At 46.8% G+C, this 15,210-nt stretch overlaps 2 protein-coding genes across 6 annotated transcripts in view; one reads left to right on the top strand and one right to left on the bottom strand.

Annotated features, from left to right (window-relative positions):
• Positions 1 to 15,210, bottom strand: part of cntnap1 (contactin associated protein 1) — a 1,152,571-nt gene that overhangs the window by 231,617 nt on the left and 905,744 nt on the right. The window lies entirely within an intron of this gene.
• Positions 8,115 to 15,210, top strand: part of naglu (N-acetylglucosaminidase, alpha) — a 52,149-nt gene continuing 45,053 nt past the window's right edge. The window contains exons 1-2 of the mRNA XM_041173315.1: positions 8,115 to 8,578; positions 14,553 to 14,700. Coding sequence (XP_041029249.1) covers positions 8,169 to 8,578; positions 14,553 to 14,700 — 558 coding nt within the window. The 5' untranslated portion in view covers positions 8,115 to 8,168. The remainder of the gene's footprint in view (positions 8,579 to 14,552; positions 14,701 to 15,210) is intronic.

Raw genomic sequence — 15,210 nt, 5'->3', positions numbered from 1 at the left:
AGGGATGTCCAGGTGAACATGTACATTCCTTTCCTTCCCGAAAATCCCATCCCCCTCCACATTCACCTCCCCGAACTCCTCCTACCCACACCCAGGGTCTGTGTCTGTCCCCATCAACCACCCTCGCCATCCCTTCTAGCGCTAATGTCGAACCCTCACCCTCCCACAATGCGTGCACGTGCCTGCTACTGTGTGTACGTGTGTGTTTGTGTCTGCTACTGTGTGTGGGTGCTGCTGTGTGTGTGCCTGCTACTGCATGTGCGTATGTGTGCCTGCTACTGTAAGTGTGTGTGTGCGTGTGTGTGCGAGTATGTGTTCGTGTGTGGGTGTGTGCCTGCTACTGTGTGTGTGTGTGTGTGTGTGTGTGTGCCTGCTACGGTGTGTGTGTGTGTGTGTGTGTGTGTGCGTGCCTGCTACAGTGCATATGTGTGTGTATGTGTGTGTGCGCATGTCTGCTACTGGGTCTGTGTGTGCTACTCTGTGTGTATGTCTGCTACTTTGTGTGTGTGTGTGTGTGTGTGTGTGTGTGTGCCTGCCTGCTACTGTGTGTGTGTATGCATGCATACTGGCTACTGTGTGTGCGTGTGCCCGCATGTGTCTGCTATTGTGTGTGTGCCTGAAACTGTGTGTGTGTGTGTGTGTGCGCATGCATACCTGCTACAGTGTGTGTGCGTATGTGTGTGTCTGCAACTGTGTGTGTGTGCATGCGTGCCTGCTACTGTGTATGTGTGCGTATGTGTGTGTTTCTGTTACTGTGTGTGTGTGTGTGTGTGTGTGTGTCTGCAACTGTGCGTGCGTGTGTCTGCCTGCTACTGTGTGCGTGTGTGTGTGTGCATGCCTGCTACTGTGTGTGTGTGTGTGTGTGTGTAAGAGCATGTGTGTGCGCGTGCATGTGTCTGCTATTTTGTGTGTGTGTGCTTGAAACTGTGCGTGTGTGTGTGTGTGTGTGTGCATGCATGCCTGCTACAGTGTGTGTGCTTATGTGTGTGTCTGCTACTGTGTGTGTGTCTGCAACTGTGTGTGTGTGTGTATGTGTGCGTGCGTGCCTGCTACTGTGTGTGTGTGCGTATGTGTGTGTCTGCTCCTGTGTATCTGTGTGTGTGTGTGAGTGCCTGCTAGTGTGCGTGTGTGTCTGCAACTGTGCGTGTGTGTGTACCTGCTACTGAGTGTGTGTGTGTGTGTGTGTGTGTGTGAGAGCGTGTGTGTGTGTGCGTGTGTGTGCTACAATGCATGTGTGTGTGTCTGCTAGTGTGTGTGTGTGTGTGTGTGTGTGTGTGTGGGTTCTGGCTGTGTGTGTATGTGTGTGCCTGCTACTGTGTGCATGTGTGCGTGCCTGCTACAGTGTGTTTGTATGTGTGTCTGCTACTGTGTGGAGGTATGTGTGTCTGCTACTGGATGTGTGTATGTGTGTGTGCCTGCTACTACATGTGTGTGTGTGTGTGTGTGTGCCTGCTACTATGTGTGTGTGCATGTGTGTGTGTGCGTGTATGTGTCTGCTACTGTGTGTGTGTGTGTGTGTCTGCTTCTGTGCGTGTGTGTGTGCCTGCTACTGGGTCTGTGTGCATGCCTGCTACTATGTGTGTGTGTGTGTGTGTGTGTGTGCATGGTACATTGTGTGTGTGTGTGTGCATGCATGCATGCGTGCCTGCTACTATGTGTGTGTGCTTGCGTGCGTGCCTGCTACTATGTGTGTGTGTGTGTGTGTGTGTGTGTGTGTGTGTACCTGCTACTCTGTGTGTGTGTGTGTGTACCCGCTGCAGTGTGTGTGTGTGTGTACCTGCTACTGTGTGTGCGAGAGCAGGTGTGCGTGTGTGTGCATGCCTGCTACTGTATATGTGTGTGTGTGCACGTGTGTCTGCTACTGTGTGTGTGTGCATGTGTGTCTGCTACTGTGTTTGTGTGTATGTGTGTGTGTGTCTGCTAATGTGTGTGTGTACCTGCTAGTGTGTGAATATGTGTGTGTGTGAAAGCATGCGTGCTACTGTGCACGTGTGTTTGTCTGCTACTGTGTGTTTGTGTATGTGTGCGTACCTGCTACTGTGTGTGTGTGTATTTATGTGTCACTGCTACTCTGTGTGTGTGTGTGTGTGTGTTTGTATGTGTATCTGCTACTGTGTGTGTCTGCTAGTGTGTGTGTGTGTGTGTGTGTGTGTGTGTGCGTGTGTGCCTGCTACTGTGTGTGTGTGTGTGTGTGTGTGTGTGAGCATGTGTGTGTGTCTGCTACTGCACATGTGTGTGTATCTGCTTCTGTGTGTGTGTGTGTCTGCTACTGTGTGTGTCTGCTGTGTGTCTGTATGTGTGTGTGCGTGTGTGTCTACTACAGTGTATGTGTGTGTCTGCTACTGTGTGGATGTATGTGTGTCTGCTTCTGTGCATGCATGTGTGTCTGCTTCTGTGCGTGCGTGTGTGTGTGAATGTGTGTCTGCCACTGTGTGTGTGTGCCTGCTACTGCGTGTGTGTGTATCTGTTACTGTGTGTGTGTGTGTGTGTGTGTGTGTCCACTTCTGTGCGTGCGTTTGTGTCCACTTCTGTGCGTGCGTGTGTGCGTGTGTCTGCCAATGTGTGTGTGCACACCTGCTACTGAGTGCGTGTGTGTGTGTATGCCTGCTATTGTGCATATGTGTGTGTGTATGCCTGCTACTGTGTGTGTATGGATGTGTGTGCCTGCCCGCTACTGTGTGTGTGTGTGTGTGTGTGTGCCTGCCTGCTACTGTGCGCACTAGTGTGTGTACGCGCGAGGGTCTGTGCCTGCTACTGTGTGTGCGTGCCTGCTACTGTGTGTGTGCATGCCTGCTACTGAGCGTGTGTGTGTGTGTGTGTGCGCCTGCTACTGAATGTGTATGTGTGTGTGTGTGTGTGTGTGTATGCCTGCCATTGTGCATAAGTGTGTGTGTGTGTGCGCTTGCTACTGTGTGTGTATGTGTGTGTGTGTGTGAGAGAGATTGTGTATGTGTGAGAGATTGTGTGTGTGTGTGCCTGCCTGCTACTGTGTGCTCTAGTGTGTGTGCGCCCGTTGGTCCATGCCTGCTACTGTGTGTGTGTGCCTGCTACTATGTATGCCTGCTACTGTGTGCGCGTGCCTGCTACTGTGTGTGTGCACGTGCGTGCTACTGTGTGTGTTACTGTGTGTGTGTGTGCATGTGTGCCTGCTACTTTGTGTGTGTAGTGTGTGTGCGTGCATGCGTGCTACGGTGTGTGTGTACGCATTCCTGCTACTGTGTGTGTGTGTGTGTGTGTGTGTGTGTGTGTGTTCCTGCTACTGTGTGTGTCTGTGTGTGAGCGTCTGTGCATGCTACTGTGTGTGTGTGTGTGTGTCTGTGTGTGTGCCTGCTACTCTGTGTGTATTTGTGTGTGTGCAACTGTGTGTGTGTGTGTATGTGCCTGCGCCTGCTACTGTGTGCATGCACCTGCTCTGTGTGTGTGTCTGTCTTTGTGTGCATGCACATGTGTGCATGTGCCTGCTTTTGAGTGTGTATGTATGTGTGTGTGGGTGGGTGTATGTGGGTGTGTGCGTTTTGCTAGGTGGAATCTTCCTTTCTGGTGTCTAAGTGCGGTGGTGGGCGCACAACTAGGAGTGATTCCCACTTGGCGGGGTGGCAGTGGCAAGATGGCTGACCGCACGTGATCTTGCACTGGTCAGATCATTATTTGTGCAGTGCACGGCAAATCCTATGGCAGGGTGGGCAGGAAGTTGACATCCCCACTGTTACCTTATGGGATCAAAGGTCAGGGCACCATATTTAAAGGGCACCCGGACAACTGTTCACTCACTACAGGCCAGGATCTTCAGGCTGGCTGTCCTTAATGTCCCAGAGATGAAAACAACATGCAGCTCCACAGCTCACTCTTTCAGGGGATGTAGGGTGTCGCTGGTTAGGCCAGCATTTATTGCCCATCTCTAACTGCCCTTGAGAAGGTGGTGGTGAGCCACCTTCTTTAACAACTGCAGTCCTTGTGTAGGTATACCCATAGTGCTGTTAGGAAGGAGTTCCAGGATTTTGACCCAGTGATAGCGAAGGAACAGTGATATAGTTCCAACCAAGGATGGTGTGTGGCTTGGAGAGGAACTTGCAAGTAGTGGTGTTCCCATGCATCTACTGCCCTTTTCTTTCCAGCTGGTAGAGGTTGCAGTTTTGGAAGGTACTGTCGAAGGAGCCTTGGTGAGTTGTTGTTGTGCATCTTGCAGAGGTTCACATTGCTGCCACTGTGCGTCGGTAGTGGATGGAATGCCAATCAAGCAAGTTGCTTTGTCCTGGATGGTGTTAAGCTTCTTGACTGTTGTTGGAGCTGCACTCAACCAGACAAGTGGAGGGTATTCCATCACACTCCTGACTTGTGCCTTGTAGATGGTGGACAGGCTTTGGGGAGTCAGCAGGTGAGTTACCTGCCGCAGGATTTCTAGCCTCTGACCTATTCTTATAGCCACAGTATTTATATGGTTGGTCCAGTTCAGTTTCTGGTCAATGGTAGCCCCCAGGATGTTGATAGTATTTACCTATATCAAAGCCTAAGAACTAATAATACCTACTTATCCAGCTCAATAGCAATCTCTCATTCCGATGAGAAACTCAACTTCTCAAGGAGCTCAGTTAAATGTTAAACCGGAGGGCATAACCACAGTGTAAGGGGTCGCCCATTTAAAACACAGATGAGGAGGCATTTCTTCTCTCAGAGGGTAGTTAATCTGTGGAATTCTTTACCACAGACGACTGTAGAAGCTGGATCGTTAAGTATTTTAAAGGCAGAGATAGACAGATTTTTAATCAGTTTGGGAATCAAGGGTTACGGGGAAAGACAGAAAAGTAAAGTTGAGGATCATCAGATCAGCCATGATCTCATTGAATGGTGGAGCAGACTCCATAGGCCAAATGGCCTACTTCTGATCCTACGTCTTGTGGTCTGAAATGTTCGAGATAATTGAATTCAGCCCTAAACAGCATTTCACACCACACACCATTTGATCTTAAGGGTTAATTAAGCTGGTAATGCTAGTGAACATTTTATAAACTTACAGATGTAGATTGTCGAATTAAACTCATGCGAGAGGTTTGTGTGTGATTTCTCAACTTACACATTAAATCAAACCTTGAGCATTCAACTGCTTGGAAAAGACATTTTGTGACAAAATGCTGGTCAGATGGACAGCAAGTTCAGGTCATTCACTACATAAAAAAGAAAATTCTTTTTCACATCCCTCATGCATCTCTCACCCAAAAACTGATTCACTTCAGCCCAGAGTCAGACATTGACCATTCCCCTGACACCTGAAACTAAAAGGGGAAAAATATACGGAGTTAAGGTTTAAGGCTAAGGACTTTTCTTCTCGATCTGCAATACTAACTCTGCTTCTTCTTCCCACAGATGCTGCCTGCCTTACCTACTGAATAATTCCAGCACCTCCCGTTTTCATTGACATTTCCAGCGTCCACGGTTCTCCCTCATTCAAAAACAAAAACAGAATTACCTGGAAAAACTCAGCAGGTCTGGCAGCATCGGCAGAGAAGAAAAGAGTTGACGTTTCGAGTCCTCATGACCCTTCAACAGAACTTGAGTTCGAGTCCAAGAAAGAGTTGAAATATAAGCTGGTTTAAGGTGTGTGTGTGGGGGGCGGAGAGAGAGAGAGAGAGAGAAGTGGAGTGGGGGTGTGGTTGTAGGGACAAACAAGCAGTGATAGAAGCAGATCATCAAAAGATGTCAACAACAATAGTACAAAAGAACACATAGGTGTTAAAGTTAAAGTTGGTGATATTATCTAAACGAATGTGCTAATTAAGAATGGATGGTAGGGCACTCAAGGTATGGCTCTAGTGGGGGTGGGGAGAGCATAAAAGATTTTTTAAAATTTTTTTAAAAATTTAAAAAAAAAAAAAAAATTTTTTTAAATAATGGAAATAGGTGGGAAAAGGAAAAACTTTATAATTTATTGGAGGAAAAAAAAGGAAGGGGGAAACAGAAAGGGGGTGGGGATGGGGGAGGGAGCTCACGACATAAAGTTGTTGAATTCAATATTCAGTCTGGAAGGCTGTAAAGTGCCTAGTCAGAAGATGAGGTGTTGTTCCTCCAGCTTGCGTTGGGCTTCACTGGAACAATGCAGCAAGCCAACGACAGACATGTGGGCAAGAGAGCAGGGTGGAGTGTTAAAATGGCAAGCGACAGGGAGGTTTGGGTCATTCTTGCAGACAGACCGCAGGTGTTCTGCAAAGCGGTCGCCCAGTTTACGTTTGGTCTCTCCAATGTAGAGGAGACCACATTGGGAGCAACGAATGCAGTAGACTAAGTTGGGGGAAATGCAAGTGAAATGCTGCTTCACTTGAAAGAAGTGTTTGGGTCCTTGGACGGTGAGGAGAGAGGAAGTGAAGGGACAGGTGTATGGGGTATGTGGAACATTCCTTGTTGCATTCCTACTCCGGCCCCCTTCCACAACTCTTTCTCCGATACATCGATGATTACTTCGGTGCCGCTTCACGCTCTCGTCGGGACTTGGAAAAATTTATTAATTTTGCTTCCAATCTCCACCCCTCCATCATTTTCATGTGGTCCATCTCTGACACTTCCCTTCCCTTCCTTGACCACTCTGTCTCAATCTCTGGTGATAGACTGTCCACCAATATCCATTACAAACCCACCGACTCCCACAGCTATCTCGACTGCAGCTCCTCACACCCCGCTTCCTGTAAGGACTCCATCCCATTCTCTCAGTTCCTTCGCCTCCGACGCATCTGTTCCGATGATGCTACCTTCAAAAACAGTTCCTCTGACACGTCCTCCTTCTTCCTTAACCGAGGTTTTCCACCCACGGTCGTTGACAGGGCCCTCAACCGTGTCCGGCCCATCTCCCGCGCATCCGCCCTCACGCCTTCTCCTCCCTCCCAGAAACATGATAGGGTCCCCCTTGTCCTCACTTATCACCCCACCAGCCTCCGCATGCAAAGGATCATCCTCCGCCATTTCCGCCAACTTCAGCATGATGCCACCACCAAACACATCTTCCCTTCACCCCCACCTATCGGCATTCTGTAGGGATCGCTCCCTCCGGGACACCCTGGTCCACTCCTCCATCACCCCCCCCATACTCCTCAACCCCCTCCTATGGCACCACCCCATGCCCACGCAAAAAGATGCAACACCTGCCCCTTCACTTCCTCTCTCTTCACTGTCCAAGGACCCAAACACTCCTTTCAAGTGAAGCAGCATTTCACTTGCATTTCCCCCAACTTAGTCTACTGCATTCGTTGCTCCCAATGTGGTCTCCTCTACATTGGAGAGACCAAACGTAAACTGGGCGACCGCTTTGCAGAACACCTGTGGTCTGTCCGCAAGAATGACCCAAACCTCCCTGTCGCTTGCCATTTCAACACTCCACCCTGCTCTCTTGCCCACATGTCTGTCCTTGGCTTGCTGCATTGTTCCAGTGAAGCCCAACGCAAACTGGAGGAACAACACCTCATCTTCCGACTAGGCACTTTACAGCCTTCCGGACTGAATATTGAATTCAACAACTTTAGGTCTTGACCTCCCTCCCCCATCCCCACCCCCTTTCTGTTCCCCCCTTCCTTTTTTTTCCTCCAATAAATTATAAAGTTTTTCCTTTTCCCACCTATTTCCATTATTTTTTTAAAAAAAAAATTTTTTAATTTTTTTTAATTTTTTAAAAAATTTTTAAAAATCTTTTATGCTCTCCCCACCCCCACTAGAGCTATACCTTGAGTGCCCTACCATCCATTCTTAATTAGCACATTCGTTTAGATAATATCACCAACTTTAATTTTAACACCTATGTGTTCTATTGTACTATTGTTGTTGACATCTTTTGATGATCTGCTTCTATCACTGCTTGTTTGTCCCTACAACCACACCAACCCCCTCCACTTCTCTGTCTCTCTATCTCTCCGCCCCCCACACACACACCTTAAACCAGCTTATATTTCAACTCTTTCCTGGACTCGAACGCAAGTTCTGTCGAAGGGTCATGAGGACTCGAAACGTCAACTCTTTTCTTCTCCGCCGATGCTGCCAGACCTGCTGAGTTTTTCCAGGTAATTCTGTTTTTGTTTTGGATTTCCAGCATCCGCAGTTTTTTTGTTTTTGTTCTCCCTCATTCCCCGCTCAGCGGAAGCTGTGTTGTGATTGGTTGTTTTTCGGGGTCAATCAGTACCGGCTGGGTTGCCATGGCGCTGCTCAGTCTTTGGGCCTACTCGATGCTGCTTGTGGCTTCGGCTTGTGCGGAGTCTCACTTCCAGACGTTAGCGCATCTGCGGCCGGCCGTGACGGATGAGGAGCAAACGAAGGCCGTGCGGGAGCTGCTGCACCGGCTGCTTGGGCCCCGAGACCGGGATTTCCTGCTGACCGTGAGCCGATCGATGCCTGGGCCCGAGGACCGGGATCGGTTTGAAGTGCGATCCCTGGGGGATGGCCGGGTTTCTATCCTGGGAAGCACCGGAGTGAGCGCAGCCACCGGACTCTATCGGTACCTGAGCACCGTCTGCGGCTGCCACATCTCCTGGTCGGGGGATCAACTCAACGTCCCCTCGCCGCTGCCTTCTGTCCCCAAACCGATGCGGGTCACTTCACCCAACAGGTAATAGAGTTCTAAAGGGAGGCCATTTGAACCGTCGAGTCCATTCTAGCTCTTTGGAGAGCAGCCCACAGCCCCAGTCCCCTGCTCTATCCCTATGGCCCTGCCATGGTATTTCCCTCAAGTACCCATTCTGTTTCCTTTTGAAATCATTCATTGTTTCTGCTTACACCACCCTTGGCGACCACAAGTTCCAGGTTATTAGCACTCACTGCGTTAAAAAAAACATTCTTCCTCATATCGTCCCTCCATCTCTTGACCAAAACCATGGATCTTAACTTCCAAGCTCCCCTGCGTCAGATTGGAGTGTACCCCAAAGATGCGCCGGGAATCTCCTTCAAAAGTTCCCAGGTAAGATTTGCACGGCAATTGCCCAGAAGATTTTAAATTACAAAGTTCGGATGCTTCTGACTGGGTTACACCAATAGTACCCAGCAAATTTAGAAAGATTAAAACTGGTTCTGACTTCTGGGTAACTATTGTACACACCCAGAGGGAAAAACTCCTGCCCATAACCCCGACTGCTCAAGGAGTCGTCGTCTTGCCACCGCCCCCCAGCTGACTGGGTTGCAGATTTGAGGTTAGTATCATATCAACCATGATCTGTTGAATGGCGGAGCAGGCTTGGGGCCGAATGGACTACTTCTGCTCCTTGATCACATGTTCATACTCTGAGCTCTGACCCTGCCCTTTTCCTTCCCCCCACCCCGCGCCAAGGCCCAGCCCGCCAACCTCAAGACATGATACCATCCCCCACTGACTTCCAGGCACTATCCTGACCTTCAGTACGACCTCCAACCTCTGGTTCTTGCCTCCCCCTTCCCCATCCCGACCTGCGGTTCTGCCTGGCCCACACCAACCCCCGATTTCTGACCTCCAGTTCTTCTCCTTCCTCCCCATCTCCCGACCTCTGGTTCCCTCCCCCCAGCACACCTCCCTCCCGCCCCCCCCACCTGACCTCCGATTCTTGCCCCTCTGGGACCTTTGATTTACGCTGACCTCCAATGAGAGATTACTGAGCTTTAAGATTCAGAGGGATCTGGGTGCCCTAATGCATGAATCACAAAAGTATGCAGGTACAGCAAGTAATTAGGAAAGCTCATAGAATGTTATAGTTTATTGCGAGGGGAAATGAATACAAAAGCAGAGAGGTTACGCTTCAGTTGTATAGGCACTGGTGAGACCACACCAGCTTGGTAGCACCACTACTGACCAAGCTGGCTGAGTCTTAAAGGACAAAGCTGCTAGACTGGGTCCTTGGAAGGTGATGAAAGAACCAACAAAAGAGAAAAACCTCATCCTCATCAATCAGCCTGCCGCAGATGCATCTGTCCATGACAGTATCGGTAGGAGTGACCACCGCACAATCCTTTTGGAGTCTAAGTCCCAGCTTCACATTGAGGATATCCTCCATCATGTTGAGTGGCACTACCATCGTGCTAAATGGGAAACATTTTGAACAGATCTAGCAACGCAATAACTGGGCATCCATGAGGCTTTGTGGGCCATCAGCAGTAGAAGAATTGTATACAACCACAGTCTGTAACTTCATGGTCCAGCATATCATGCACTCTACCATTACCATCAAGCCAGGGATCAACCCTGGATCAGTGAAGAGTGCAGGCGGGCATGCCAGGAACTGCACAGGGGGGTTCCTAAAAGTGAGCTGTCACCCTGGTGAAGCTACAACGCAGGACTATTTGCATGCCAACAGTGGAAGCAGCATGCGTTAGACAGAGCTAAGCGATCCTGCAATCAATGGATCAGAGCAAAGCTCTGCAGTCCTGGCACATGCAGTCGTCAGTGGTGGTGGACAATGAAACAACTCGCTGGAGGAGGAGGCTTCACAAATACCCCCATTCTCAATGATGGAGGAGCCCTGCACATCAGTGCAAAAGTCAAGGCTGAAGCATTTACAACCATCTTTAGCTAGAAGTGTCGGGTGAATGATTCATCTCGGCCTCCTCCTGAGGCCCCCAGCATATATGCCAGTATTCAGCCAATTCCACTCATTATACTTGCTATCAAGAAACAGCTGAAGGCACTAGACACTGCAAAGGCTATGAGCCCTGGCAACAATACTGAGGACAGTGTTCCAGAACTGGTTGTCCCCTGAGCCAAGCTGTTCCAGTATAGCTACAACACTGGCATCTACCCGGCATTGTGGAAAATGACCCAACTATCTCCTATCCAACAAAAAGCAGGTCAAATCCAACCTGGCCAATTACCGCCCCATCAGTCTATTCTTGATCATGAGCAAAGTGATGGAAAGTATCATCGACAGTGCTATCAAGCACTGTCAGCAATTACCTCTCACCAACACTCAGTTTGGGCTCCATCAGGGCCACTCAGCTCCTGACCTCATTACAGCCTTGGTCCAAATATGGAGAAAAGAGGTGAGGAAAGAGTGACTACCTTTGATATCAAGGCCGCTTTTGACTGTGTGTGGTACCAAGGAGCCATAGCAAAACTGGAGTGAATGGGAATTGGGATGGAGGGGAGTTGAACTCTCCACTGGTTGGAGTCATACCTAGCAGAAAGGGAAATGGTCGTGGTTGGAAGTCAATCATCTCAACCTCGGAACATCACTGCAGGAGTTCCTCAGGGCAGTGTCCTAGGCCCAACCATCTTCAGCTGGTTCATCAATGACCTTCCTTGCATCATAAGATCAGAAGTGGGGATGGTTGCTGATGATTGCACAGATTTCAGCACCAGTCATGCCTCCTCAGATACTAAAGCAGTCCATGTCCATATGCAGCAAGACCTGAACAACATACAGACTTGGGGTGATTAGTGGAAAATAACATTTGTGCCTCCCATGTGCCAGGCAATGACCAACTTTAACAAGGCAGAATCTAACCATGTCCCCTTGACATTCAATGGCATTACCGACTGAATTCCCCACTGTCAGCATTCCGGGGGTTACCATAGACCAGAAACTGAACTGGACTAGCCGTATAAATACTGTGGCTACAAGAGCAGATTAGAGGCTGGGAATTCCACAGAGAATAACTCACCTCCTGGCTCCCCAAAGCCTGTCATCCATCTGCAAGGCACAAGTCAGGAGTGTGATAGAATACTCTCCACTTGCCTGGATGACTGCAGCTCGAATTACACTCAAGAAGCTCAACACCATCCAGGAGAAAGCAGCCTACTTGATTGACACCCCATCCACAAACATTCACTCCCTCCATCACCAATGCACAGTGGCAGTGAACTATCTACAAGATGCACCGCAGCAACTCATCAAGGCTCTTTACAGCATCTTCTAAACGTACGACCTCTACCACCTTGAAGGAGAAGGGCAGCAGATGCATGGGAACACCACTATGTGCAAATTCGCCTCCAAGCCCCACACCATCCTGACTTGGAGCTGTATTGCCTTTCCTTCACTGTCACTGAGTCAAAATCCTGGAACTCCCTCCCTAACAGCACTGGGTGTATCTACACCAGATGGTCTGCAGTGGTTAAAGAAGGCAGCTCAGCACCTCCTTCCCAAGGGTCATTAGGGATGGGCAATAAATGCTGGCCTAACCAGCAATGCCCACATCCCATGAACGAACATTTACCCTGAGCCTGCTCTTCCACAAACAATCTCAGGTTCTTCAACCTTTCCTCATAGTTCTAAGTAGGAATCAATATAATTACTCTTTTCTACAATGCCTACGTATCCATGTTGTAGTAGTACAACCAGAATTGTACACCAGCTCGGGTGTGACTCTGCTCATCGCCCACTGGGATTTGTGTTATATTCCTGCAGTTAACCTTCCTTAAGTCTTGTTAGCTTTCCTTTGTGTTACTGCACACTATTCACCAAAACCAGAGATTCCCTATTCCATCCTGTAGTTTCAACCTATTTAGTTTATCCCTTCTCTGTTTATTCTCTTCAGTAGTCTTAATACCTTGCATTTGCACACATTTATGGTATTAATTATGCCTCGGCTTATCTTCCCAACCTGTTCAAACTCTATCTTTAGTTTATAAATTTTTTGGAATTTAAATTACTTTCTGCATGGAAAATGGGTGAAGACTTTACCTTGCCGTACATATGTTTAGAATGTGGAGTTCTATGACTGGCTAAGAAATATGAGACTGAAAATATTAAATTAATTTATATGTCGACCTCCCAAGAACTTGCAATTATTTTGCACCTTTTTTGTCTCCTGGAGTCTCAAAGTGCTCACAGCCAATGCTTTTTAAAGTGTGGTTATTATTGTTACCTAAGCAAATATGACAGCTAAGATGAGCACAGCAATGTCTTATGAACAACAAATGACAAAATGACAAGTTAATCTGATTTGGTGATCTTGGTTGAGGGATAATTGTTGTTCTAGACATTATAGCAACAACTACAACTTGTGTTTATATCACACTTTTAACATAACAAAGTATCCCAAGGTACTTCACATGGCTGTCAAACAAAATTTGACACCTAAACAGATATTAGGGCAGATGAGCAAAAGTTTATCCAAAGAGGTTTTAAGAAATGCCTTAAAGGAGGAAAGTAAAATAGGGGGGACAAGTCTTGAGCTTAGGGCCATGGCAACTGAAGACATGGCCGCTGATGGTGGGACAATTAAAATTACTGTTTCAGAGGACAGAAAGAGCACAAAAATCTGTGGGTAGATAGAATAGAACAGCGTACTTTCTAAACGGATAAAAACTAGAAGCAGTGGAGGTCCAAAGAGACTTGGGCTCCAGGAACATAGATCATCAAAATGCCATGAATAAAAGCAGGAGATAATCACAAAGGCCTATAGAATGCTGACCTTTATATCTAGACGAATAGAGTACCAGGGTGTGGAAGTCAAGCTTCAACTATACAAAACCTTGGTTAGGCCACACTTGGAGTTCTGTGAGCATTTCTGGCCACTGCTCCTTAGGAAGAATATATTGGACGTCAGGAATTTTAAATGTGTGTCTTGCCAAAGCCATGAAGACAATGGCTATGTCGTCTGAAGATGGCCATTAAAGGTCACTGTTTTATGCAGTTCAAAGATAGCCGAGAAACAAGCATCTAATGCATTTGTGGGCCTGAATCTGGTATCATGCAAGCCTAATTGTTGTTGGAAGCAACTTAGGTGAAACTGGTAGCATCGTTCTGCCTGTCGCAACTCCATGTGATGCTCATAAGGGGTACAGATATAAGCATCTGCTGCCCATATTTTCAAGGGGGTTTGGCAAAAAAAATTTTAAAATGTGAACTGGGCCTGCTCAATATTGTTGCCTGAGCACTTCATGAATTTCAGCCTCTTTGTTCTCATGGTCATTTAATTTTAATTATCTGGACTTTTCACAATGGTTTTCTGGCAGGAAACTGAGAACCCCATAAGAATTCTGAACCACTAGCTCAAAATTGTCCCTGTTTTGGATCTTGCTCTTAATTAATATTAGTTCTTTTTAACTAAATTGTTTTGTTGTTGATTTAGAAGCTTATTCCACTAGGAAGGAATTAGTTTTGGAACAAAAAAACAAGCTTAAATACACATATACATTCAAAAACTAATGTTGGAGGGTTTTTGAAAGAATGCAACATAATTAACTGAATGATCTTTAATCTCTATCCAAATTCATGACCCATTAATAGTTAAATTTAAAAGTGTTAACACGAGCTCCTGATAGGCATGCCCATGTAATCCTATCTAGTGACTACTAGTGGTGTAAGGTCACTCAAAGTATATGCCTAAATAGGTATATGGCGATAATATGGGAGTAACTAGAACACTAAGGATCAAGGCAGGGGTGACAAGGACAGTACAAGCGCCTTCTGATAATGGGAAGTAGTAATTTGAGCTCCTGTGCACATTATGGGCATGTGGAGTGATAAATGCTCTTGTGTGCACAGGATGAGAAGGGAAAATAGGATTAACTTTCATGTAATTTTGTCCTATCTTTTAATACATGCCTTCAGTATATTGGATTAAATATCTATAAATTGATCCATCTTTAGTAATGGTTTCTTTATGGTTGTATTTAGGTTCCGTTACTATCAGAATGTTTGTGCATACAGCTACTCTTTTGTCTGGTGGGACTGGGAGCGTTGGGAGAGAGAAATTGACTGGATGGCATTGAGTGGCATTAATCTCCCATTGGCATTTACTGGTCAAGAAGCCATATGGCAAAATGTAAGATGGTCCTGCAAGTTTTAAATATATTTAGAATAATTGACAACTAAGTGCAGTTTCTGGTTGTAACCTAATCGAGGACTTCAGATTATTTGCTGCAAAGGAAGATAATCTTATAAATTCAAGTGAAACTTTTATATCTTTAGCTTGCTACTCAAATTTAATTTTAAATAATCTGTCATTGTTAAATTGGTAAGCTTCAATGCTTTATTGATGTTTTCAAGAGTATTTGATGGTCTCAGCACAATTCCTAATCTTCTGAAGAAGAAACATCTTATGAAAAAGAAGCTGACCCATTAAGCCTGCTCCATCCATGGGCCATGTACAATTGACCCTTTCTGTCAACTCCACTGAACCTTTTTCATCTTCGTTAATTTTCCCTGATGCCCCAAATTTTTTTTTCACTAAAACCTTAAACATTTATCCATCACCTCTTTAACCCTGACTTGTCACCTTTCATTTCCACTTCTTCATAGATCAGATATGATAGAATGCCGTGAAGTTTGGTTA

This window comes from Carcharodon carcharias, chromosome 23 (genome assembly GCF_017639515.1).
Source record: "Carcharodon carcharias isolate sCarCar2 chromosome 23, sCarCar2.pri, whole genome shotgun sequence".
Classification (NCBI taxonomy): domain Eukaryota; kingdom Metazoa; phylum Chordata; class Chondrichthyes; order Lamniformes; family Lamnidae; genus Carcharodon; species Carcharodon carcharias.
The sequence above is the reverse complement of the archived record's forward strand: the minus strand, read 5'-3'. Positions and strand labels throughout refer to the sequence as shown.